This window comes from Neoarius graeffei, chromosome 26 (genome assembly GCF_027579695.1).
Source record: "Neoarius graeffei isolate fNeoGra1 chromosome 26, fNeoGra1.pri, whole genome shotgun sequence".
In the NCBI taxonomy this organism is placed as follows: domain Eukaryota; kingdom Metazoa; phylum Chordata; class Actinopteri; order Siluriformes; family Ariidae; genus Neoarius; species Neoarius graeffei.
The window spans coordinates 12955511-12982758 of record NC_083594.1 but is presented as its reverse complement, the minus strand read 5'-3'; the positions used below and the strand labels follow the sequence as shown (position 1 = coordinate 12982758).

The 27248-nt window shown below is 47.4% G+C and overlaps 2 protein-coding genes across 4 annotated transcripts in view; one reads left to right on the top strand and one right to left on the bottom strand.

The window, feature by feature from the left end:
- The window catches only part of ip6k1 (inositol hexakisphosphate kinase 1), a 104868-nt gene extending 95448 nt beyond the window's left edge, over window positions 1–9420 (bottom strand). Inside the window, exon 1 of the mRNA XM_060910036.1 lies at window positions 9403–9420. The gene's annotated coding sequence lies outside the window, so the exon portion shown is untranslated. The remainder of the gene's footprint in view (window positions 1–9402) is intronic.
- The window catches only part of ccdc66 (coiled-coil domain containing 66), a 40427-nt gene continuing 22015 nt past the window's right edge, over window positions 8837–27248 (top strand). Inside the window, exons 1-7 of one of the 3 annotated variants that reach the window (XM_060910031.1) lie at window positions 8837–8989; window positions 14123–14198; window positions 24505–24563; window positions 24658–24695; window positions 24817–25156; window positions 25226–25319; window positions 27124–27230. In XM_060910031.1, coding sequence (XP_060766014.1) covers window positions 14191–14198; window positions 24505–24563; window positions 24658–24695; window positions 24817–25156; window positions 25226–25319; window positions 27124–27230 — 646 coding nt within the window. In that variant the 5' untranslated portion in view covers window positions 8837–8989; window positions 14123–14190. Of the gene's footprint in view, window positions 8990–14122; window positions 14199–20378; window positions 20459–24504; window positions 24564–24657; window positions 24696–24816; window positions 25157–25225; window positions 25320–27123; window positions 27231–27248 lie in introns of those variants that run through there. The other 2 variants (XM_060910030.1, XM_060910032.1) reach the window with 2 other exon arrangements.

Below are 27248 nucleotides of genomic sequence, written 5' to 3'. Positions count from 1 at the left end.
AACCTCCACTAGGGCATTACAGATCTCACACACCACCACTGCACCTTCCTAACCTCCACTGGGGCATTACAGCGCTCACACACCACCACTGCCCCTTCCTAACCTCCACTGGGGCATTACAGCTCTCACACACCACCACTGCCCCTTCCTAACCTCCACTGGGGCATTACAGCTCTCACACACCACCACTGCACCTTCCTAACCTCCACTGGGGCATTACAGCTCTCACACACCACCAATGCACCTTCCTAACCTCCACTGGGACATTACAGCTCTCACACACCACCACTGCACCTTCCTAACCTCCACTGGGGCATTACAGATCTCACACACCACCTCTGCCCCTTCCTAACCTCCACTGGGGCATTACAGCTCTCACACACCACCACTGCCCCTTCCTAACCTCCACTAGGGCATTACAGATCTCACACACCACCACTGCCCCTTCCTAACCTCCACTGGGGCATTACAGCGCTCACACACCACCACTGCCCCTTCCTAACCTCCACTGGGGCATTACAGCTCTCGCACACCACCACTGCCCCTTCCTAACCTCCACTGGGACATTACAGCTCTCGCACACCACCACTGCCCCTTCCTAAACTCCACTGGGGCATTACAGCTCTCGCACACCACCACTGCCCCTTCCTAACCTCCACTGGGGCATTACAGCTCTCGCACACCACCACTGCCCCTTCCTAACCTCCACTGGGGCATTACAGCTCTCGCACACCACCACTGCCCCTTCCTAACATCCACTGGGACATTACAGCTCTCGCACACCACCACTGCCCCTTCCTAACCTCCACTGGGGCATTACAGCTCTCACACACCACCACTGCTCCTTCCTAACCTCCACTGGGGCATTACAGCTCTCACACACCACCACTGCTCCTTCCTAACCTCCACTGGGGCATTACAGCTCTCACACACCACCACTGCCCCTTCCTAACCTCCACTAGGGCATTACAGATCAATTGTGAATATGGAATTACTTGAACAAAGCGTAATTCTATTTTTTACAGTGTGTACACTCTATAATATGCATGTATACGAAGACAAAGATGTTAGGGTTTTGCTGGGATTCGAACCTGGTTCGTTGGTGTAATAATCCAGCAAACCCCCACTAGGCCACCAGGGGGATGACTCAAATGCAGAGGCGTGAGGCGGAAGTAGAAAAAGAATCAAAAGGTTTATTTAAACTATATACACTATATACAGGGCAAAACAAAAGACAAAAAAAAAACCAAAGAGTATAATCCAAAAGAAAAGCAAAGTGCAAAAATACAAAAGCTAAGAAGATCAAAAAACACAGTACAAAGGAAACTGGAGATAAACATAACAGCACAAAGACTCCGTGACAAGAGGACTGAACTCAGGGGTATAAATAGACAAACTAATTAAGGACACAGGTGAAGATAATTAGGCAATTAACACAAACACAAAACACAGGAACAGTGGCGGCCTCTAGAGGCCAAAATAAACACGATATGAAAAGGAAATAACAGTGGCCTCTAGAGGCCAAAACAGTCCTAGTCCTAACAGGACCCCCCCCTCTAGGAGCGTCTCCTGACGTTCCCAGGGCGATCCGGATGGGCCGAATGGAAGTCCCGACATAGTTCTTTATCAAGGACATCCCGAGCAGGAACCCAGCAGCGCTCCTCAGGACCATAGCCCTCCCAGTCCACCAGATATTGCAACCCGCCGCGGACCCGGCGGGAGTCAAGCAGGCGATTCACAGTGAACACAGTCTGCCCCTGGAAGATGCGGGGGGGTGGGGGGTTCCTAGGGGCAGGGGCATACGTAGACGTCAGTACGGGCCGTAACAGGGAAACATGGAAAGTGGGGTTGATCCTCAGAGTCCGGGGCAACTGGAGCCGGTAGGAGACAGGGTTCACCCTGCGCACCACCTTGAAGGGGCCAATGTAGCGAGGAGCAAGCTTGCGGTTCTCCACCCGCAGTGGAAGGTCCTTAGTGGACAGCCAAACACGCTGCCCAGGGCGGAAAGCGTGTGCAGGTCTTCTATGGCGGTTGGCCTGAGTCTGGTTGGTTCTGGAGGTCTGTATGAGGGTCTTCCTGACCTTGCTCCAGGTCTTGCGACACCGTCTCACATATTGGTTGACCGAGGGCACCCCCACGTCCTCCTCCTGGTCCGGGAACAGAGGTGGCTGGAACCCGAATTGGCACTGGAATGGCGACAGCTTGGTGGCCGATGACTGCAGGGTGTTGTGGGCGTACTCCGCCCATGGCAGCCAGGTGCTCCACGATGTCGGGTTATCCATAGCCAGGCCTCGCAGGGTGGTTTCCAGGTCCTGGTTGAGCCTCTCTGTCTGACCATTGGACTGTGGGTGAAACCCAGAGGAGAGGCTGGCAGTGGCTCCGATGACCTTGCAGAACCCGTGCCACACTCGGGAGGAGAACTGGGGCCCTCGGTCTGAGACGATGTCCTGTGGAAGACCAAAGACTCGGAAGACATGATTAAACAAAAGTTTCGCAGTTTCAAGAGCAGAGGGGAGTTTGCACAGTGGTATGAAGCGGCAGGCCTTGGAGAATCTGTCAACTAAGACCAAAATGACCGTGTTACCTTGTGACTCAGGGAGACCCGTGATGAAGTCGACTGCCACGTGGGACCAGGGACGCCGGGGAATGGTCAGAGGATGCAGGAGACCCTGGGGACGCTGTCGTGGGTTCTTGGTTCTGGTGCAAACCTCACAGGACAGGACAAATGACCTTACTTCCTTCTCCATGTTAGGCCACCAGAAGCGTCTTTTCAGGAAGTCCAGGGTCCTCCGAGCTCCCGGGTGGGCGGTGAGAGGGGAAGAGTGACCCCACTGGAGAACCTTGGCCCGGGCTTGATGTGGGACGTACAAGAGGCCTGGTGGCCCCGTCCCAGGACCGGGGTCCTGGCGTTGGGCTCGTCAGACAGCCTCCTCAATACCCCAGCGGACAGGGGCCACAATCCGGGACACAGGGATAATAGGCCCGACTTCATTCTCCCTGTTAGTGGCAGAGAACAGTCTGGACAGTGCGTCAGGTTTGGTGTTCTTGGAGCCGGGGCGGTATGAGAGGGTGAAGTCAAACCGACTGAAAAACAGGGCCCACCTAGCCTGTCGAGGGTTCAGTCTCTTGGCTTGCTGGAGGTACTCCAGGTTCTTGTGGTCAGTCCAAACCAGGAATGGATGTTGTGCTCCCTCCAGCCAGTGCCTCCACTCCTCAAGGGCCAGTTTGACCGCTAGCAGTTCTCGATCCCCCACATCGTACCGGGACTCAGCAGGACTCAGGCGGTGGGAGAAGTAAGCGCAGGGGTGCAGCTTTCCTTCCGAACGTTGAGAGAGCACCGCGCCGACACCACTGTCCGAGGCGTCCACCTCCACGATGAATGGTTGGGAGGTGTCCGGGAGAACCAGAATGGGTGCCGTGCAGAAGCGGTCCTTGAGGTCTTTGAACGCCTTTTCTGCCTGAGGAGACCAGCCATAAGATCCACCTGTCCCTTTGGTGAGGTCTGACATGGGTGCTGCCACAGAACTGAAGTTCCTGATGAACTTGCGGTAGAAGTTAGCGAATCCTAAGAACCGCTGAACCTCCTTAACGGACTTGGGAGTAGGCCAATCCCGGACGGCCAGGGTCTTGGCAGGGTCCATTTGGAGTTGGCCTGTCCGTACAATAAATCCCAGAAAGGAGACCTCGGGAACATGAAATTCGCATTTCTGGGCCTTGGCGAACAGATTGTTCTGTAGCAGCCTCTGGAGAACCTGGCGGACATGGTGGCGGTGCTCCTGCACGGTCTTGGAAAAGATAAGGATGTCGTCGAGGTAGACAAAAACGTATAGGTTAATCATGTCCCTTAAGACGTCGTTGATTAGGGCCTGAAAAACAGCTGGTGCGTTGGTGAGTCCGAAGGGCATCACCTGGTATTCGTAGTGCCCAGACGGGGTGTTAAAGGCAGTCTTCCACTCGTCTCCCTGTCGGATACGGATGAGGTGGTATGCGTTCCGTAGGTCCAACTTGGTGAAGACGGTGGCGCCTTGGAGCAGGTCGAAAGCTGTGGACATCAGCGGAAGGGGATATCGGTTGCGCACAGTGATCTTATTCAGGCCCCTGTAATCAATACATGGTCGGAGCCCCCCATCCTTCTTGCCGACAAAGAAGAAGCCGGCTCCAGCAGGTGAAGTGGAGGGTCGAATAAACCCAGAGACCAGGGCATCTTTGAGGTATTCCTCCATGGCCTTGCGTTCTGGCTGAGAGAGTGAAAACAGTCTGCCACGAGGAGGGGTAGTCCCAGGGAGCAAGTCGATGGCACAGTCGTAGGCCCGGTGCGGAGGAAGAACGGCGGCCCTGCTCTTGCTGAATACCTCCTTGAGATCCCAGTACTCTGTGGGAACTTGAGATAACTCGGTGAGATCAGGGGGCTCGGCAGGAGACACAGGAGAGCTAGAGAGCAGACAAGAGGCATGGCATGCAGGGCCCCATTCCACAACCTGGCTTGTTACCCAGTCTATGTGAGGGTTGTGGCGAGTAAGCCAAGGAAGGCCTAGAATAACTGGGAACTCAGGTGAAGGAATCAGATGCAGGGATATTTCTTCCTTGTGACCTTGAGACTGGAGGAAGACTGGAGAAGTAACTTGGGTGACTCTTCCATCACCTAACGCTTGGCCATCGAGGGCAGACACAGACAGTGGGACTTCAAGAGGTGCAGTCGGAATATTGATGCTTTGGGCGAAGTGAATATCCATAAAGTTCCCAGCCGCCCCTGAGTCTATCAAAGCTTGACAAGAGTGGACAGACTCACCCCAGGAGATGGAGACCGGGATGTAGATTCCTTGGCCAGGGAGTCCGGGAGAGAGGGTAGGCCCCGTCACAACCCTCCCTCGGCTGGACGGGGCGGTCCTTTTCCCAAGAGTTCGGGACATGATGCTCGGAAGTGACCAGGCTTGCCACAGTAGATGCAGCACTTGTCCCTCCTTCTGCGCTCCCTCTCAGATGCGGAGAGGCGAGTACGACCCACTTGCATGGGTTCTGGACAGTCACTGAAGGAGGTAGACGGTCTCCAGGTAGAGGTAGGGAGGCTGGGGGGGCTCAAGGCTTGGTGGCGTTCTCTCATCCTGTTGTCCAGACGAATAGCATGTGAGATGAGGGTTTCGAGGTCACTTGGGCATCCAATAGAGGCCAGACCGTCCTTGATGGGGTCAGACAGACCATGGTGGAAGGCTGACACCAGGGCAGTCTCGTTCCATCCACTTACTGCTGCGAGTGTTCGGAACGAGATGGCGTAATCTGCGACGCTTCCTCCTTGCCGGATGGTCATGAGCTTTCGGGCTGCGTCGGTACTGATGTCTGCCTGATCGAAGACCCGAAGCATCTCTTCAGAAAACAGCTGGAAATCAAAGCACTCAGGTCCCTGTCTTTGCCAGATAGCAGTAGCCCAGGCTCGCGCCTTACCAGCTAATAAGGTGATCACAAAGGCAATCTTGCGGCGATCCGTAGTGTAGGTGGTAGGCTGAAGCTCAAAGGTGAGTTGACACTGGGTAAGGAACTCTCGGCACTCACTGTGCTTGCCGTCATACCTCTGTGGTGCAGGAAGGCTGGGTTCGCGAGGTGAAGAAGGCAGCATTGCAGGAGGCACTGGAGCAGGAGTGGGAGCTGGATCAGGAGCAGGAACTGGATCAGGAGCAGGAGATGCAGGCAGAGATGTCAGCAGTGCCAGGGTTTTCCCAATTTGCTGAAGCAGTTCCTCGTGGCGAGCGAGGGCCTCACGTTGGCTGGTGAGCGTACGTCCATGAGCGTCCATGGTCGCTCCGAAGCGTGTCAAAGCTGCCATAATTCCCTGAAGGTTGGCCGGGTAGACAGTTGAAGCAGCCTCTGCTGAGTCGGTCATGACGGAGTCTTTCTGTTAGGGTTTTGCTGGGATTCGAACCTGGTTCGTTGGTGTAATAATCCAGCAAACCCCCACTAGGCCACCAGGGGGATGACTCAAATGCAGAGGCGTGAGGCGGAAGTAGAAAAAGAATCAAAAGGTTTATTTAAACTATATACACTATATACAGGGCAAAACAAAAGACAAAAAAAAAACCAAAGAGTATAATCCAAAAGAAAAGCAAAGTGCAAAAATACAAAAGCTAAGAAGATCAAAAAACACAGTACAAAGGAAACTGGAGATAAACATAACAGCACAAAGACTCCGTGACAAGAGGACTGAACTCAGGGGTATAAATAGACAAACTAATTAAGGACACAGGTGAAGATAATTAGGCAATTAACACAAACACAAAACACAGGAACAGTGGCGGCCTCTAGAGGCCAAAATAAACACGATATGAAAAGGAAATAACAGTGGCCTCTAGAGGCCAAAACAGTCCTAGTCCTAACAAAAGAGTCATTTTTACCACTTTTAGAAAACTCCTTAATGCCATTTTCATCTGTCCTGACTCTTAATATCTAGTATTAAAAGGTGCATAATGTTACATCTTAGAAAACAGATCTTGAACATGCTTAAAGTCATGCTGTGACAGTTGATACTGACGCCCTCCAGATTTTATGTCGGGGGCCTCAACCACACAAAGAATGTCCAGACAGACAGGCTGACTCTGCTGTCTAACTAACTTGACTTCAGTAAACTGTTAAAGTACTGTTGGACAGGTTTTTAAATAAAACTCCAAACATGTATGGATCATGATTGAAACAATATATTTATGAATAGCAAAAGTACCTAACATTATTACCAGTACTTTATGAGTAGAATAATCAATGTTGTCACATAACCTCACTTAAGGACCTCTTCATAAATAATTACCAGTTTGGGCCAAATTACCATTTTCAGTTTCCCATAGATAGAAAACTAAGCATTCTTCAGGCATTCTCATTCCACAATATGAAAATGTGTATGCCAGTTTATAGATCTGTGCAGTATCACTTTTCTATATAGTTCTGTTTCAGATTTATAAGGTCCTGAATATGACAAAACAGTGATTTATGAAAAAACCGTTCATTTACATAAAATTTGATTTAAATGTGAAGCCACAGGTGTTCGCTAAAATAACTTGGTCAGTTGATACATCTTATAGGAGACAATATCAAGAAAAAATTAGAAGATCCTAAACCCCTAGCCACATGGTCAAACTGGGGGGCAAAAATGGGCTATTTTGGGGCCCCCGGAGAGATGGGCTTATGTTAAAACTTTTGTAATTCATCACCTAACAGTGGTATCCTGGAAAAAATGTACCTATGAACAGATAATGACCATATAATTACTGTGTTATGAGGAGAAAAGTCTGAGCCGATCCATTTTTCCAGAATAGCTCCTATAGTTACACCCTATTTTAGCTCATTTTGGCCGAAAAGCCATTTTTGGCTTCCTATGGAGTGATAAATAAGCATCCCAGAGGCTAACTGATGGCATAATTGAAAAATATGGATGCCATTTAGTAAATATCTGCAATATTGGCTTCCAGGTTTGATCCATTTTAAAATTATAAGCTCCTGAAGTTGGAAGAAAGCACGTTTTGCAAATTTAGCTTTTTGGGGGTCAAATTTCAAAGGCCTGTTTTTCGGAAACTATGAGGAATTGAAAGCTAATAATTTGCAGGGGTTGTAGAAACATATAGATCTACATGTAAGAATTTTTTCAGCAAAATCTGAGAGGGTGACCTGGGGACCCCTAGGTGAGTTGGCACGGAATGACCCCACTGCCCTCCGCTGGGGTATTTCAGCACTCACATACAAACACTGCCCTCCTGTCCTCCTCCAGGACATTTCATCTTTCACGCACCACCACTGCTACCTTCCTGCCTTCTGCTGGGGCATTTCATCTGTCATACACCACCAGTGTGTCTCATTACAGTGGATATAAAGTACATCAACTCATTTTGCTCTCACTTTCCTGAAAGAAAGTGACACAACTCTACTGATAGACAGATAAAGGAAGAAATAATCAAGAGTAATAAAATAAATGTATTCAGTACGATTACACATATATAGTCGTAAAAATCAAGTGAATAAGGTGATGGTTAAAAAGTTGCTGAAGGTGCTCATAAATCATAGAGCGCACATGTTACATTGTCCAGGATGGACATGAGTTTCTTTCATGTCCTCTTTTCTACGACCACATCAGATCTGTCCATGGAGCATCCCAGGACAGCCAGCATCCTTCCTTCTTTGGCTCTGATGCGGTCTCACAACAACACAGACAGCTAGAAGATCTCTAACATCTTGGAGCAAATATTGAAACAAAAGAGCTTCTTCAGAAAGTAGAGTCTGATCACCCACTTCCTGTCCATAGCCACTGTGTTGAATACAGTGTGAAGAAAAACATACCAAAAATCTTCTGCAGAAAATGATGCTCTTGTATACAGCTGTCCTACTATTACTGCTATCACCACCACAACAACAACACAAACAAAGGCTTGAAATATTTCACCTTACATGTCATGGATAGAATATATGAAAAAGTTTACATTTTTAATTTAATTACGTAAAAATGAACTTTTTCATGATGTTATATTTTTTGATGCACTAGTATGTTCTATGCACGTTGCATTTTATAATAGCCTGCTTTGTTTACGTAATAATAAAAAAATAATAATTAGTTTCCTCCACATCCGGTTGTCGAAGTGAAGTGAAGTTCACTTTCCTGTCCAGTAGGTGCCAATAGAAACGCCAACTGAACAAAGAAAACAGCTAACGGAGACGACGATAAAGAAACGGTTCGATCTCAAATCACACATAGTGTACTACATAGGCTTCATAAGTTACGTGGAGTTCCTATTATTACATACCCTAGATAGTGCACTCGGATAGGACATAGGGCGCTATTTGGGCTTAAGCCAGCGTGACGGTTTTCCAAATATCCACACACCTGTAAAGGCTGTTTGTAGCAACCGGAGTAGCGATAAGACGGATTAATATCATTTTGAGTTTGGTGGTGGTAAATATAAAAGTATTAATGTGTTTTATATGAAGCTTAACGTGTGCAGAAGTAAATAATGAATCTGGGGTGAGTGCAGTCGTGTTTAGTTTACGGTTTATTTAAAATTAACTTGTTAGCTTGGTGACAAACAATAACGGTGTCATATTGAATGTGTGTTTATTATAATACTCTTATTTTACTAACTTAATGAACTCCACTGCTTATTTAATGTCTTTAAACGTGGCTAATATTAGCGTAGTTAGGTAGCTAATGTAAACACAGTGGTTATGAGTGATTTCGCTCGGTAAATGGTCACATTAGATTAGATGAGATGAGATTAGATTATATACAGCTCACACAGAGACTGTTTGGCAATTTAGATGAGATTTTAAGATGGCTAAGATTTTATTAGTTATCTGAGCCACATTATTGATATTTTAATCACTAGGCACGCCTCTTAATGTTCATGTTTTTATTATTACATTTTTATTTTTGCTTACCTTTTTGTCTTCCCCCCCTTCTATGACACTCTGAATCCATTTAGCTTCATTTTATGTGTAAAACAAATAAAAAAAAAAAAAAGCCCTTAATATGTGGCATGGAATCGGAATCAGAAGCGAGTGTAAGTCAGACTGTAAAAATAATGGACGGCCTCTGTGACGTCACTCATAATTTCCGCTACGGGCGTAGCCATCTTGTCGCCGTCAGCGTATGACTCCGCCTAACTTCCGGTTAGTCCATAAATGGAGAAAGGGGCGGGGATGATGACGCCTAGGACATGCCTACTAACCTCGAAGCTAACAAGCTAGCCAACAAGCTGCTGCTTCTCATCTCATCTCATTATCTGTAGCCGCTTTATCCTGTTCTACAGGGTCGCAGGCAAGCTGGAGCCTATCCCAGCTGACTACGGGCGAAAGGCGGGGTACACCCTGGACAAGTCGCCAGGTCATCACAGGGCCGACACATAGACACAGACAACCATTCACACTCACATTCACACCTACGGTCAATTTAGAGTCACCAGTTAACCTAACCTGCATGTCTTTGGACTGTGGGGGAAACCGGAGCACCCGGAGGAAACCCACACGCGGACAAGGGGAGAACATGCAAACTCCACACAGAAAGGCCCTCGCCGGCCACGGGGCTCGAACCCAGGACCTTCTTGCTGTGAGGCGACAGCACTAACCACTACACCACCGTGCCGCCAGCTGCTGCTTCTTCCAAAAAAAAAAAAAATGTTCAGGCCACGTTCTGGTGTATTATCGAACTTGTACGTGGTGCAGATTTAAAATTAGTCAATATCTACAGATAAAAACCTTTAAAATTACTTTTAGCAGCGTATGATCATGCTCTGCAGCTCATTCTTGAAGGTGTTAACTGAGGTGCAGGCAATCGTAGATGATGGCAGGTCGTTCCACAGTCGGAATGACTGCTGATAAATCTGCGTCTGTGTGAATGGTGTAAGAAACCGTTGATTGCACCCTCTTGTTGTTAAAGCAGTTGGGATTCAGGCCAAGTTTACATTAGACCGTATCTGTCTCGTTTCCTTTGCGGATGCACTGTCCGTTTACATCAAAACGCCGGGAAACGGGAATCCGCCAGGGTCCACGTATTCAATCCAGATCGTGTCTGGTCCGGTGCTGTGTAAACATTGAGAATACACGGATACGCTGTGCTGAGCTCTAGCTGGCGTCGTCATTGAACAACGTCACTGTGACGTCCACCTTCCTGATTCGCTGGCGTTGGTCATGTGACGCGACTGCTGAAAAACGGCGCGGACTTCCGCCTTGTATCACCTTTCATTAAAGAGTATAAAAGTATGAAAATACTGCAAATACTGATGCAAATACTGCCCATTGTGTAGTTATGATTGTCTTTAGGCTTGCCATCCTTCCACTTGCAAGTGGTAAGTGATATGCGCTGGGATCACACACACGGCGGCTCAGTCCCGAATCACTGCTCGTGTGCTTCACTCGCGCGCTCTGTGAGCTGCGCAGGGCCGGAGTGCACACCCTCCAGAGGGCACTCGCTGTTGAGGGCGGAGTGATTTGGAGCGCAGGATGCCTGCGGAGCCGAGCGTATCCGTGTATTGGTGTTGCTATGTGCACACGAATCGTGTATTGGCGTTGCTGTGTGCACACTAATCGTTTTAAAAACGTTAATCTGATGATCCGCTGATACGGTCTAATGTAAACTCCACCTCAGATACGTTGTTGGTATAGCTACTTGGTTGTTAACTATCCTATACATCATTATTAACTTGTTTACTGCTTGCCGTTCCTGTTGGGTTTGCCACTGAAGCTGATGTAGTAAGTTAAACTAGTGACGCTGGTAGTCTGGTGGTAATCACCAGTCACAAACCTGGCTGCACGGCTTTGTACCATTTCGAAGTTGTGAATATTGTTGGCTGTCCCATACCATGTGTGGTCTTATAGCAGAGGTCCTTGGTCTTCTGTGAAAACTGATATAAGTTCCTTTACAGGAAGGCCCTGGTGGAGTTTGCCTTCCTCACTACCTGATTAATGTGATTTGTTCCAGCTTAGGTTATGTTGTATGTTCACCCCCAGATATTTGGCAGACTGTACCTCTTCTAACACATGTCCATGAATGGTGTATGGTAAACTCACTGGTTGTCTCTTGTTGGTAATATGGACGACCTGGCACTTTTTTGGATGGAACTCCATCGACCAATCAGCTTCCCATGCTTGGAGGGCCTCCAGATCTTCTTAGAGCAGTGGTTCTCAACCGGGGGGGCGCGCCCCCCTGGTGGGGCGCGGAGGTACTCCAGGGGGGTCGCGAGTAGGCTTCATGTATGGAGGAAAAAAAAAAAATCTGGGGCTAACAGGCTATAGTAGCTAAGCAGATGCAACACATTTACCCATGTCAAAATGCAGGACATTGGACTATTACATACAAATCAATACTATTATAAAATCTATCATCAATCTATCATAAAATCTTGTGTGTGTGGCCGCATCAGTCGGGGGAACTGTGATATGTTCCCAAGCCTTGCAGACTTTATCAGTAATGCAGGCACTTCCCACGATTTCTCATCTGTCTTTCAAGCAGCGTCAGAGCACCTGTCGGTAAAGGCCCGGTCACACAGCACTCCGCGTCTATATCACGTACAAAAAGATACAAAAATCTGGTGGACGTGGTCGTAAGTGGTAATTTTTGGTCAATTTTGGCTTTGCCGTGCTTTGTACGGGGTATGGCCGTCGGCGGCTGTTTCACTGCCATAGCACTGCCAAATCACGGGTAACCGCGGCTCAGCGTCGTTGGAAGAGCGGCTTGCTGCGCATATAAAAGCGGTAGGATATGTTGAGCCTGTATCAGTTGGTTCTGTTGGTGCTGGAGCATTAAGATGAGGACATCACAGCGTTGAGGGTTCATGTTCACCCCTTGACATCTAGACTGCAAGTGCCGAGGTCTCAGAAAATTACGGTATTTATACATGCCGCAAATCAGAAGTGATGCAGAAGTGATTAGACAGTGATCAATCGAATTTAGAACTTGTTTGAGACGTCGTTTAACAGGCTTAGACAGTGCTATGTACGCGGAAAAATCCATTTCTCAGTGATAAGCCGCTAAACACACGCTATATCCCGTGATACCAACGCGTAACACCCGTCCGATGACCGTGCTCTGCCCGTGATAGACCGCCAAACTTTCGCGTCTTACCACTTCTCCCCAAGATTTAATAACGGCCGGGACACTGATTATCACGTGTTTTTCACATGTGTTGCACGTCTTTACCACGTGTGCCGGCCGTGGTTGTCCGCGGTCTAAAGTTTTGAGCAGTCCAAAACTTTTTGCCACGTCCGACGCCGTTCCGATTTTCCCCTGCGTCCTGTCACGTCTGTATATCGACTGTAACACGTCTTAACTTCGACATCAACACGAACAATATCGTCTGCTTCACGGGAGAGCACTTTTTGACGGGTTTTGGCCGTGATAAAGTCGTAAAGCGCTGTGTGACTGGGCCTTAATGAGAAAACAGTTTGCGGCATACTTCACAGAGGATTATCGCTCTTTTGCGTGGGTTCGAGATCCATTTGTGTGTACTGCTGACGAACTTCCAGTTGACATGCAGGAACAGCTTATTGAGCTGAAGAGTGACAGTAGACTTAAGGCAGTCTTCACCTCATGCCCTCTTTCGACATTCTGGGCAGCATTGATGCAGGAGTACCCGCAACTGTGTGACGTAGCCTTGAAACTGCTCATCCCATTCGCATCGACCTACTTGTGTGAGGCAGGATTTTCAAAAATGACTGCGCTCAAAACGAAATATCGCAATCGTGCGCAAATTGAGGATGACTTGAGACTGTGCTTGTCAAACATTTCGCCAAGAATCGAGGATCTTTGTAAGGCAAAGCAGGCTCAGGTCTCGCATTAACGCAAATGCAGATCACAAAGGCACAGTAAAAAGTAAAACCTAAATTCAGGCCTGGTCCCAATTCCCAATGATATCAATAGCCAGCTAATGATAAGCCTAATAAAATACCTAATAAAAACACTAATAATAATAATAATAATAATAATGATGATGCCTATTAATAATAATAGCATAATAATAATAATAATATCAACAACCAACAACAGCAATAATAATAATAATAATAATAATAGGCCTAATAATAATAATAATGCCTGAAAGAACAGAAGTCTTGTACTACTGCCAACAGCTTAGTAATGATAATAGGCCATAATAATAATAATAATAATAATAATAATTATTATTATTATAATAATTATAATAATGCCCGAAAGCAGATTAGAAATGTGGTGCTACTGCCAATTATAACAATAGCCTAATAATGATAATAGGCCTATGTAATTCTATGGAATGGATAATGCTACTACTGCTGCTACTACTACTACTACTACTACTACTACTAATAATAATAATCTAGCCCAGGGCTAGCTAGCTATCTATCTATCTATCTATCTATCTATCTATCTATCTATCTATCTATCGGTCGATATAAGGTGCTGTAGGTCGGGTGGCGTCACTGCGGGTGAGTGTGTTTGGGGGGGGGATGGGGGCAGGGCGAGAAGAGGGGCCCCCAACTGCAATGAACCAGCTTTGGTGGGGCCCAGGTTGCAAAAGGTTGAGAACCCCTGTCTTAGAGTAATGCTGCATCTTCTGATGTACTTATCTGTCTATAAAGGACACAGTCATCTGTAAACAGCCATACTGATGAGTTGTTCCTTATGTAGCTTGGCAGATCATTGATGTATAGAAGAAGGAGTGTCGGGCCGAGGACACGGCCCTGAGGGACACCGGAATGAACAGGTGCAATATTCGAGCTTGCATTCTCAAGGACCACTTGTTGTGTTTTATCATGCAAGAAGTCACTGATCCAATCATGTAGGCTGCCACAAATTCCATAATACTTTAGTTTGTGCAGAAGTCTTGTATGTGGGACCTGATCGAATGCCTTTGAAAAGTCTAACAAGATGAGATCTGTTTGCTGTTTGTCAACTGATTTGACCAAGTCCTGAAATGTAATAATAAGTTGAGTCTCACAGGACCGATGTTTCCTGAAGCCATGTTGTACATCTGTCAGAATATCATTATTTTCCATATGCCCCATAATTGTCACTCGTGATATAATGTTCAAGCATTTTGCAGGTTATCAAGGTAAGTGAAACAGGTCTATAGTTTACCGGACAATTCTTCTTCTCTTTCTTGAAGATTGAAGTTACTATTGCCTTCTTCCAGTCCTTTGGAATAGTCGATTGGTTTATAGAGGCCTGAAAAAGTACTGTGAGAACAGGTGCAATTTCAACTTTTGAGCATTCTTGCTGGGAGCCCATCTGGTCCCGTGGCTTTGTGTATCTGTAGACCCTGAAGCAGCTTCAAGACCCCCTGGTACAGTGATGCTGATGGTATCCATTTCCGGGAACTTATCTGTACCGACTAGTTTTATGTTAAGCTGCTCCATAAGATACAGACCATAACCTCAACGGCCGTTTAATATATATATATATATATATATATATATATATATATATATATCACCGGGTGTGTAACTATTAATAACAACAACATTAACAATAATATAGCTCAGATAACTACAGTATGGTTAGCTTGGTTAAGAGCTAGCTTGCTTAAAATATTGAAAGGTCAGTACTAACTACTTATTAACTGAGCACGAGGTCTTGACATGGCTCAGTCCGGATAAAAAGACCGAGGTCTGATATTTTCCAATAAAGACCAAGCAAGCGAGGTTAATAAGGAGTTTATTATATGGCTTTTTTATTTCTGAGATTAAAACAGACGGTCATTATAATGAGGCGTGATGCTGCTTTCAGTCGTCATATTTATAACGTAGTTGAGTCACGCATGCAGAATAAACAGCTAGAGGTTTCAAAACTGAATTTCCGTTGGTGGTTTCTGAATTCTTCGTTGCTCATTTCTTGAATAATTTGGTGACTCTTGTTTGTCTTTTGGCCGTTTTTGATTCCGTTTTGATTTCCGATTTTTTTAGTCGTTTTGTTTTTTGTAAGTCATTTTCTTTTTTGGAAAGAAAGTCTGTAATTGCCCACGGGCATTACGAGAAAATACTGCCTGCCAAGGAACCAATCAGCGTGCACGATTTTCCCGGAAGTAGCTTGTGCCGTGTAATAAAATCTAATAATGCAAATTGAAGTGACTTACAGGTGTCGTAGTGTATGAAAGTCGTTTGCATGGAAAAGCTCTTTGACGGAAATAGGCAAGGCTCCATAAATTATTTTCTGAGGTGAGTTCTGAAGTGATGCCAGCTAGCAGCTAACATAACAATATGACGCAAACCCAGCTGTCACTCAAATCGCTCCCGCCTGTAATTATGCATAAATGTATGGCTTGATGTAATTTAAACTGTTGAATTATATAAAAATTCACCCCCCATACAGTTGTCATGAAGGGAAACTAGCTATAGAGACCGAAACTGTTTTTTGTCCCAGGCTGTAAGCATGCTTGTTTTCGCTGTGAAGTTGGACATTTTAACCCCGGGGGTCTATGGGAATTGACTTGCTTTTGAAGCCTGCCTCAAGTGGCCATTTGAGGAACTGCAGGTTTTAGCACTTCAGCATTGGCTTCACTTTTCAGGAGCGGAGGCTGACGCTTGGTTTAAAGGTCATAGGCAATGGTTGGAGGTGAAACGTAGAATATCATCTTTATTGTCTAGAAGAACGACCCAAAAAGTGAATTCAATCTTCCTGGTGTCTAATTTGCACCCTAAAATTGAATGAAACGGTTAAAATATACTGTTTTGTCCAATTTCCGAAGGTTTGTTTACATCTCACTTATACGCACTTTCACCACCAGGGGACCGTTGTCGTGACGTCATTTAAGCCAAACAGACTGGGAGCAGCTCTGTGTTTACCTGCGAACCAAGCACACGTGTATGGACTTTGGTCGTGAGAGGTTGTGTAAAATGTCTGAAAGCAATAGCGATTTTGAAGTCGGAACTCTCCAAATTGAATATCAAGAGTGAAACCATATATGTATGGACCTATGGCCGTTGCAAAGCAATCGGTGAACGTGGCTCACCGGTTTGACCGTGCAGCCTCGGAATCGGACAGCGACTCGGCCAACTCTGATCGCGGTGACCCTGGACCTCAACAAGACTCGCGCCCGAACGATTTATCCTGGTAGTTATGATAAATTCCTACTTTCGTTGTAATACTAAATAAGAGCCCTTTTGAAGAATAATTAAACCGCCTCCCTAGTGGATATAGGGCACGATTACTGGACAGTGCGCCGGTAGGCCACATTAGCCTGCCATCCGCGGCATTATACGATTTATAGCCGACTTTAAGCGAGGAAATATCCCTTTGTCTCATTTCCACAATGATTGTACAGGATCCCTCAGGATTCTTGACTTGTCAATTGCAAGCAAAAGTAAAAGTTTACCTCCAATCTTCTCCTTTTTGCTTGAGCGTTGCTGCTCCGTTTCTTCTTTGACTGCTTGATTTTGTTTCACGTGCAGAATCCACTCTCTCTGCCTCTTCTCCTCTTCCGGAAAAAAACAACCCTCTGGCTTCACGCACACGATCTACTCTCTCCACCTCGTCTCCTCTTTCGGAAAAAGCCAACCCTCTCGTTCCGCCTCTTCTCCTTTTTTGGAAAAAGCCAACCCTCTCGTTCCGCCTCTTCTCCTCTTCTGGAAAAAGCTAATCCACGCTCTCCGCCTCTTCTCCTCTCTTGGAAAAAGGTAAAAACTTCTTCCTGAACCGGTCCCGTTGTTACAGTTCACTGCACAACAATAAGGCATGGTTTTTCTTTGGAAATTCCCGAACGCACATCTGCACTCAAGCCGAACGGCAATGCAAGTAAACGGAAGTGGACTCAACTCAAGCGGTTTTGTTTGTCTTGAATGACGTCGCGCACCGAGTGGTCACGAAAATTGCCGAACAGAAATTCGCTGCGATCCGCATTAACTTATTTTAATTATTACTTATTAACAATACTTCTTGGGACCAGAAGAAAATTACAGAGGGTTTTTTAACATATAAAGTTTCAAATGTGCATAAATTGAAAACCGTTGCCTATGAGCTTTAAGTCCATTCTCACATACAAGAAATTTGCTTTGATGGTTGGTGCTTGAACACTTAAGATAAAAGAATTTAACAATAGACAAAAGTAGTTATATAGGTAGAATAAAAAAGAAGAATCTAAAAATATAGAAATTTTGAAAAATAGACATATTTGAGGAGCATTACACTGTATTACATTAATGGCATTTAGCAGATGACGTATCCAGAGCGACATACAACATAACCAGAGCCTGGAGAGCAGTCAGGGGTCAGGTGCCTTCCTCAAGGGCACCGCAGCCATTCCTGTTGGTCCAGGGAATCAAACCGGTGACCTTTTGGTCCCAAAGCTGCTTCTCTAACCATTCGACCGTGGCTTCCCCGTGTGTGTCCGGGAACATGCAAAAAATAGGTCACAGGATGAAGAGTGATGACGTGAATGTGCAAGAAGAAGAGAATATGTGCAGTGGGTTAAATAAATAACCAAGCTGGACAGTGTTGAGCCAGGATGTGCAAGAAGAGTTCACAGAATGAAGATGCATGCCAATGAAATGTGTAAAATCGCAGTTCAGAGAGGAAGTGCATTTTATTTTAGAGTGAGTGTTTCGAGTCTGTGATACCCCTTTTCCACCAAATCGGTTCCAGGGCTGGTTCGGGGCCAGTGCTGGTTCACAACTCGTTCAACTTGCAAGCCAGCTGAGAACCAGTTTGCTTTTCCATAGCTCAGGGTGCTAAGGGGAGCCACGTCATTACGTTGCTGTATATGTCAGTTACGTCGCTGCGTTTGCATAAACCTTGGTGCGAACATCGACGCAACAACAACACGGAGAAGAAGAAGCAGCAACAACAATAATAATGATGACTTCGCGTTTGTACAACTGCTGCTTCTCGTCGCTTAAAAATGGCGACCTTTCACGGTCTTGCTATTGTTGTTGGTCTTAACAACTCCGCCCCCCCACCTGCTGACGTAAGCCGTTCTTTCCTCTGGCCCAGCAAAGAGTTGGTGCTAGCCTGGAACTGGTTTTTCTGGCCCCAGAGCCAGTTCTTTGTCAGTGGAACCAGAAAACCCGGTTCCAAACTAAGCACTGGCCCCAAACCAGCCCTGGAACTGCTTTGGTGGAAAAGGGGCATGAGGGTCTCTGACCTTACTAATGAGGCAGCTGCAGTGGGGAAAAAGCTGGCCGTATGGCATAAGCTTTTGCTTCTAATGGACTGCAACCTCCTAACAGAGGGAAGTGACTCAAAAAGTTTGTGTCTGGGGTGAAGGGGGTCAGCCCCAATCCTTTCTGCTCTTCTCAGGGTTCTGGACTCGTACAGGTCCTGAAGAGATGGAAGATTGCAGTTGATTGTCCTCTCGGCAGAGCAAATGATGCGCTGCAGTCTGCCCTTGTCCCTGGCAGTGGCGTACCAGACGGTGATGGAGGAGGTGAGGATGGACTCGACGATGGCGGTGTCCAAGTGCACCATCATTGTCTTTGGCAGATCGAACTTATTCAACTGCCACAGGAAGTACATGCTCTGCTGTGCTTTCTTGGTGAGAAAGCAGATATTCATCTCCCCCTTGAGGTTCTGAGTGATTTAGTGTCCAGGAAGCAGAAATACTCCATGGAGGTTACTGGGGAGTCAAACGGTGATGGGGGAGCAAAGGTCTACAATCATCTCTGTCTTTAGAGCATTGAGCTCTAAGTTGTTCTGCCTGCACCAGGACACTATATGGTCAATCTCCCACCTGCAGGCAGACTCGTCCTTCTCAGAGATGAGTCTAGTGAGGGTGGTGTCATCTGCGAAATTTATGAGCTTGACAGACTGATGACTGGAGGTGCAGCTGTTGGTGTATAATTATTATTATTATTATTTTTTAATGATTATTTGATGTGAATATCCTTATCATGCCTTTCAGTATTCATCGTCATATACGAAGTGACTTGATAATTATGGACATATAAATTATTCTACAGGACATGAAATCCTTTGCAAAGGAATTTACATGTAAAGCTTAAAATTCGTCCCAAATTGAGGGGAAAAAAAAAGCTGTTGTCCTGCTTGTCTCTATTTTCTGTTTACTCGATTATGTGATGGTGAAAGGCGGCATATCATGAGAAACTTGCTTTTTCAGTTCTTGTGCATGTGGGTATCTGGAGTGCCTACCAATACCAACCCACAAACTCTGAAATAGGTTCGTGTGAGCCGCAGCATTGTTAAGTTTGAAAAATGGCTGCTCTAAAGTTTGCTATTCGGAGTACTGGCACCATGGCTGCTCGAGCTGATCTTTGTTTTATGGATGTACAGATTGGAGATTCGCCTGAAACGCTGGACTTCTGATCTGAGCACCTTCCGTATTTTATGCTGTGGATGTGTCACTGTGGTGTTGCCGGACATGATGCATTTTGCAGATGAACACGTGACACAAGTTAAAATCTTAATTCAGTTCAGTTGTATTTGTATAACACATTTTACAAGACACATTCTCACAAAGCAGCTTTACAGAAATCCGGATGTAGATTTATATCCCTGATGACCAAGCCAGAGCTGATGGGGGTGAGGAAAAGCTCTGTAAATCTTTATGGTGATGATATTCAGTATGACACAGATGCACGCAGGACAGTCTTTATGATTACTACTTAAAGTGCATATCCCGGGTAAATTCAGGAGCAAGGTCAATGTCTCATCTCATTATCTCTAGCCGCTTTATCCTTCTACAGGGTTGCAGGCAAGCTGGAGCCTATCCCAGCTGACTACGGGCGAAAGGCGGGGTACACCCTGGACAAGTCGCCAGGTCATCACAGGGCTGACACATAGATACAGACAACCATTCACATTCACACCTACGGTCAATTTAGAGTCACCAGTTAACCTAACCTGCATGTCTTTGGACTGTGGGGGAAACCGGAGCACCCGGAGGAAACCCACGCGGACACGGGGAGAACATGCAAACTCCACACAGAAAGGCCCTCGCCGGCCCCGGGGCTCGAACCCAGAACCTTCTTGCTGTGAGGCGACAGCGCTAACCACTACACCACCGTGCCGCCCAAGGTCAATGTAATTCTCCTATTTTATATTAAACTTTGGTCAAATATCTGTAACATTTTTGCATTCTCTGCAATTTTTTTAACCTCACACAATACCAGAAAAATTCAGTTGAAATCAAGCCATTTGAGGCGAATTGGTCCGCCTCTGAAAAAACTTGGCATTTGGATTTCCCGAGAAACATTGATTTTCGTGCCATTATCTGCGGGACGCCTCTCTCTGAATCCTCCGTCAGCGCTGGTTTGTTTATGAGAAAACGACCTGGTGGTTTTCTGCAAATTTCTTCAGCGTTATCGCGTAATTATTAAAATGGTTAACAGATGTATCATAGGAGGGTGTAGCAACACCAATCTTGATGGGATTAGTACTCATCGTTTTCCAAAAGACCGGACAATGAGAGAGAAATGGGAGCGCTTGGTCTACACAGGCTGTGCACTGAAACCGTGCAAAGCTCTCTCAGCCTGCTCGCGCTTCCGCAGATAACGTCACGAATCTGGCTCCAGACTCCCTTGGGATTTTTCCAGATGCCTCGTCTCGTCTCGTCGTCCTCCGCTTTATCCGGGACCGGGTTGCGGAGGCAGCAGTCTAAGCATGGAAGCCCAAACTTCCCTTTCCCCAGACACCTCGGCCAGCTCCTCAGGAAGAACACCGAGGCGTTCCCAGGCCAGCCGAGAGACATAGTCCCTCCAGCCTGTCCTGGGTCTTCCCCGGGGCCTCCTCCCGGGGGGACATGCCTGGAACACCTCCCCAGGGAGGTGTCCAGGAGGCAGCCGAAAAAGATGCCCAAGCCACCTCAGCTGATTTCTCTCGATGTGGAGGAGCAGCGGCTCTACTCCGAGCTCCTCCCGAGTGACTGTGCTTCTCACCCTCTCTAAGGGAGCGCCCAGCCACCCTGCGAAGGAAACTTATTTCGGCTGCTTGTTTCCACGATCTTGTTCTTTCGGTCATTACCCAAAGCTCATGACCATAGGTGAGAGTTGGAACATAGATCGACCGGTAAATTGAGAGCTTCGCCTTTTGGCTCAGCTCCTTCTTCACCACGATGGACCGGTAAAGCGACCGCATCACTGCGGAGGCTGCACCGATCCGCCTGTTGATCTCACGCTCCATCCTTCCCTCACTCGTGAACAAGATCCCGAGATACTTAAACTCCTCCACTTGAGGCAGGACTTCTCCACCAACCTGGAGAGGGCAAGCCACCCTTTTCCGGTCGAGAACCATGGCCTCGGACTTGGAGGTGCTGATTCTCATCCCAGCCGCTTCACGCTCGACATGCACTGGGGCGGTTTGCAGCTGAAGGTCCTGGTTTGAAGAAGCCAATAGGACAACATCATCTGCAAAAAGCAGAGATGAAATCCTGTGGTTCCCAAACAGGATTCCTTCCGGCCCCTGGCTGCACCTAGAAATTCTGTCCATAAAAATTATGAACAGAACCGGTGACAAAGGGCAGCCCTGCCGGAGTCCAACATGCACTGGGAACAGGTCTGACTTACTGCCGGCAATGCGAACCAGACTCCTGCTCCGTTCGTACAGGGACCGGACAGCCCTTAGCAAAGAGCCCCGAACCCCATACTCCCGAAGCATCCCCCACAAAATACCACGGGGGACACAGTCGAATGCCTTCTCCAGATCCACAAAGCACATGTGGACTGGTTGGGCAAACTCCCATGAACCCTCGAGCACCCTATGAAGGGTATAGAGCTGGTCCAGTGTTCCGCGACCAGGACGAAAACCGCATTGTTCCTCCTGGATCAGAGGTTTGACTATTGGTCGAATTCTCCTCTCCAGTACCCTGGAGTAAACCTTCCCCGGGAGGCTGAGAAGTGTGATTTCCCCTATAATTGGAGCACACTCTCCGGTCCCCTTTCTTAAAAAGAGGGACCACCACCCCAGTCTGCCACTCCAGAGGCACTGTCCCCAACCGCCACGCGATGTTGCAGAGGCGTGTCAACCAAGACAGCCCCACAACATCCAGAGACTTGAGATACTCAGGGCGGATCTCATCCACCCCCGGTGTCTTGCCACCGAGGAGCTTGCAAACCACCTCAGTGACTTCGGCTTGGGTAATGGACGAGTCCACCTCTGAGTCATCAGCCTCAGTCTCCTCAATGGAAGACATGACGGTGGGATTGAGGAGATCCTCAAAGTATTCCTTCCACCGCCTGACAATGTCCCCAGTCGAGGTCAACAGCTCCCCACCCGCACTGTAAATAGTGTTGGCAGAGTACTGCTTCCCGCTCCGGAGGCGCTGGACGGTTTGCCAGAATTTCTTCGAGGCCAACCGATAGTCCTTCTCCATGGGCTCCCCGAACTCCTCCCAGTTCCGAGTTTTTGCCTCCGCAACTGCCCGAGCTGCAGCACGCCTGGCCTGCCGATACCCGTCAGCTGCCTCAGGAGTCCCGGAGGTCAACATGGCCCGATAGGACTCCTCCTTCAGCTTGACGGCATCCCTTACTTCTGGTGTCCACCACCGGGTTCGGGGATTGCCGCCACGACAGGCACCGGAGACCTTGCGGCCACAGCTCCGAACAGCTGCGTCCACAATGGAGGTAGAGAACATGGTCCACTCAGACTCAATGTCCCCCGCCACCCTCGGAAGCTGGGAAAGTTTAAAGACCTCCCCAACAGAGTGCTCGGCCAGACGTTCCCAGCAGACCCTCACCATACGTTTGGGCTTGCCAGGTCTGTCCAGCTTCCTCCTCCGCCAGCGGATCCAACTCACCACCAGGTGGTGGTCAGTTGACAGCTCAGCCCCTCTCTTCACCCGAGTGTCCAAGACATGGGGCCGGAGATCAGATGAAATGACAACAAAGTCTGTCATCGACCTCCGACCTAAGGTGTCCTGGTGCCACATGCACTTATGGACACCCCTATGTTCGAACATGGTGTTTGTTATGGACAAACCGTGACTAGCACAGAAGTCCAATAACAAAACACCACTCGGGTTCAGATTGGGGAGGCCGTTCCTCCCAACCACGCCCCTCCAGGTGTCACTGTCGTCGCCCACGTGAGCATTGAAGTCCCCCAATAGCACAATGGAGTCCCCAGTCTGAGCACCCCTCAGTACCTCTCCCAGGGACTCCAAGAAGGCCGGATACTCTATACTGCTATTCGGCCCGTAGGCACAAACAACAGCAAGAGCCCTCTCCCCAATCCGAAGGCGCAGAGAGGCGACCCTCTCATTCACTGGGGTAAACTCCAACACATGGCGGCTGAGCTGGGGAGCTATAAGCAAGCCCACACCAGCCCGCCGCCGCTCACCATGGGCGACTCCAGAGAAGTGGAGAGTCCAGCCCCTCTCAAGGAGCTGGGTTCCAGAGCCCAAGCTGTGTGTGGAGGTGAGCCCGACTATCTCTAGCCGGTACCTCTCAACCTCCCGCACAAGCTCAGGCTCCATCCCCCCCAGCGAAGTGACATTCCATGTCCCAACAGCTAGCCGCTGTGTCTGGGGATCAGGTCGTCGAGGCCCCTGCCTTCGACTGCCACCCAATCCACACTGCACCAGTCCCCTACTGCTACCTCTGTGGGTGGTGAACCCACAGGAGGTCGGGCCCACGTCACCTCTTCGGGCTAAGCCCGGCTGGGCCCCATGGGCAAAGGCCCGGCCACCAAGCGCTCGCATACGAGCCCCGGCTCCAGGGTGGGGCCCCGGCTGCGCCATACCGGGTGACGTCACGATCCTCGATGGTTTCCCCATAAGGGTTTTGGTGAACTGCTCTTGGTCTGCCTTGGGAAACCCTGACAGGGGCATAATGCCCCCGACAACATAGCTCTTAGGATCATTCAAGCACACAAACCCCTCCATCACAATAAGGTGGCAGTTCTAGGAGGGGTTTTCCAGACGCGTTTTATTTTTTTCTGCTGTAGACAGATGGCCTTGTGCAAAATTACCCTTCTGGATGAGTGTGTAAAGGGACATACTTTCATATAACAAAACCCACAAAATTGGTCCAGAATATGGACTTTAAAACAGCTGCTGTATCCAGGTTTGAATATCCACTGAAGCAAGAGTGAGACTTGTATATAAACCTTGTGTTTTTTTTTTTAAACAGTGATGGCCTGATGTTTGAGCTTGAGAATGGGAAGCCCAGGCTTGTGTTGGCCCACTCTGGTAAAAATAAGTTTGATTTATGCTCTTCAAAAGTGTGTGAACAGATATTTAAATATTATTTTATTGAACATGCATTTTCCTCTTCCTGCAACAGGTGAAACAAAGGCCTCCAGCAAGACTGGATTTTGTCTAGTAAGTATGTACGTGGTGCAGGTCCCTCTCGCCACACACACAAATGAATGCTGGTAAGGACAATTTCAACTTTGTTCAGAAAATTCATTGTGTCTAAATTGTTTGTTTGTTCTAATACCAGGTTCCTCAGAAGAACAGGCCACTAAGGACCACCGCCACCTCCAAACAGGGTCCTAAAGAGGAAAGATGGCAGAGAGACGGGAAGCACAGAAACGCCGGAGGTGTCAATCACCATGAACACGGCAGCCGAAAAACCAAAGCGAAAAACAGGACGGATCACTGCAGCGTCGTAGAGGTGGTCAGGGCGCAGTCAGAGAGCAACACCAAGTCCAACGTCGTACAGAAGCCCGTACAGGACAGCTTGGTGTGTTTAACTCAAGAACAACTTCAGCTGATCCTCAACAGCATCAAGGCGTCAGGGCAGGATGTCCCAGACAACTCTCGAGTTCAGATCCAGAACGGTGATTGATTGAGTTTTATAGATTAGTTCTGAGTGTAGCTTTGTGTAACTGACTCTGTCTCACTAACAGGAGCAGCTACGAAAGAGGAAGAAATTGAAACGGTGACTAGTGCAACTGGCAAGGACCAACCAATAAACTCCCAAGCGAAGGGAAATGAAGAAAAGTAAGTTAAACGTTCAGTATCTTGTGATGCAGACATTTTGACCTCCGGTATCTGATTCCAGACTGAACTAATGAGGTTTGTTCATTTCACTACACCACCATCACCTTAATCAAAGTGTGATATTGACGGTCTGAGCTAGTAAGGTTTTACAAATCTTAATCTGTTTTTAAACGTTTTAAATCACATTTGTTCAATTGGCTCATTACACACGATCTTTGCAGGGAGACAGAAAAAGCAAAACATTTAAGTTGTTTTGGTGGAAAATATTTGTTAGTTGAGGTGTCGGTGTCATCAGAGTCCCTTCCCGTGCCAGGACAGGATCCTCTTGTCCTCTTGAAGCGCATTGGGCGGCACCAAGCTCTGTTTCAGTAGCCCTCGGCCTCTTGCTTATTACATAGCAAGGGTTACAGTGGGGGCTGGTCCTCTGGTAACCGTGAGAGTTTGACTCCCTACTCATATCTGAAGAAGAAGAAGCATTTATTTGTCACATAGATGCGCACACTTTCTCCTCTACATTTAACCCATCTGAAGCAGTGAACACACACACACACACACCCAGAGCAGTGGGCAGCTGTGCTACAGCGCCTGGGGGAGTAATTGGGAGTTCGGTGCTTTGCTCAAGGGCACTTCAGCCATGATACAGAGGGTGGGGGAAAGTACTGTTCATTCACTCAACATCCTTCACATGTTTCCTGCTGGTCCTGGGAATCAAACTGGTGACCCTTTGGGCCCAAGGCTGCTTTTCGAATCTAGAGGTCTGCGCGGGACAGAATTTTCAGTCCCGCTCCCGCATTGTGCAGTCCCGCAAAGAATTATGATTTTCAGTCCCGCTCCTGCCCGCGCCCGCAAATCCCACATGATGCAGACGTTCGCGTTATTTCTCACGAAAGTTCTTGTCATTGGCTTGGGGAATTGTTGTCCTTTTAAGACAGTACATACATGGCGATTCAGGCCTGATGTACCTGATTTATGGCCGTTGTATGTCGAACCTTTTGGCACTTATCACAACAAGCAGCTGATTTCCCTCTGCGTCGTACACGAGTGAGAACGACTTCCAAATGTCTGATTTCAGGACTCTTGACTTTTTAACGGTAAATGTACCTCTTTTTAAAGCAGCACTTACTTCTGAAGCACTGTGAGCTTCACTAGAGGAGCTCTGCTCTTCTGCCATGATCGGAAATCTCAAACACGGAAGAGCAGAAAGGAATCGGAAACGTACGCGAGATTAGACCACATCTGCAAATTTAGGCATCTTAAAATGTTTTTATTAATGCCAAATAAAATATCCAGGACAAATTATATATGATGGACATAAATTAATAATTTATAAATTTTATTTTAAACACGTTTTTAAGTTAGCGGGACTGCAGCTTATCACCTCTCCCGCCGCTCCCGCATTGTGCACTCCCCCTCCCGCCCGCGCCCGCAATGAGCTTTCAAATTTTGTCCCGCGCCGCACTGCTTTGCGTCGGGTCCCGCGGGAGTGCAGGGCTCTACTCGAATCTTCAGGCCATGCAGGCAGCAGAGGGTGTGGTGGTTTTTTTTTTTTTTGGTATTTGTATTATATAAGGCTAACAGGTTCTTCTAAAGGTTGTATTATAAACCACGTTTTATGAAGATGAGTCTGATTCTGACTTTTGCCCTGTTTGATTTCTACCTTGCGTATTTCTTCAAGGCACATTTTGTTCTCATCTACATACTCGGATACAGTGGGACAAAATATTGAGCACTCAGGAATTCGGATAATAAATATGCAGGACAGTGTAGGTGTATGCATTTGACATTTCCTGTTCTCTTGAAACAGAACGCTGAGCGATTCCACCCCAGCAGGCCTCTTCAGCACTTTCGGAGAATGTGAGCAGAAGCGCGAAACACTCAAAGCTAAAAAAGCACAATGGAAACGAGAGCTAGGTATTAAAGTTTGAAAGT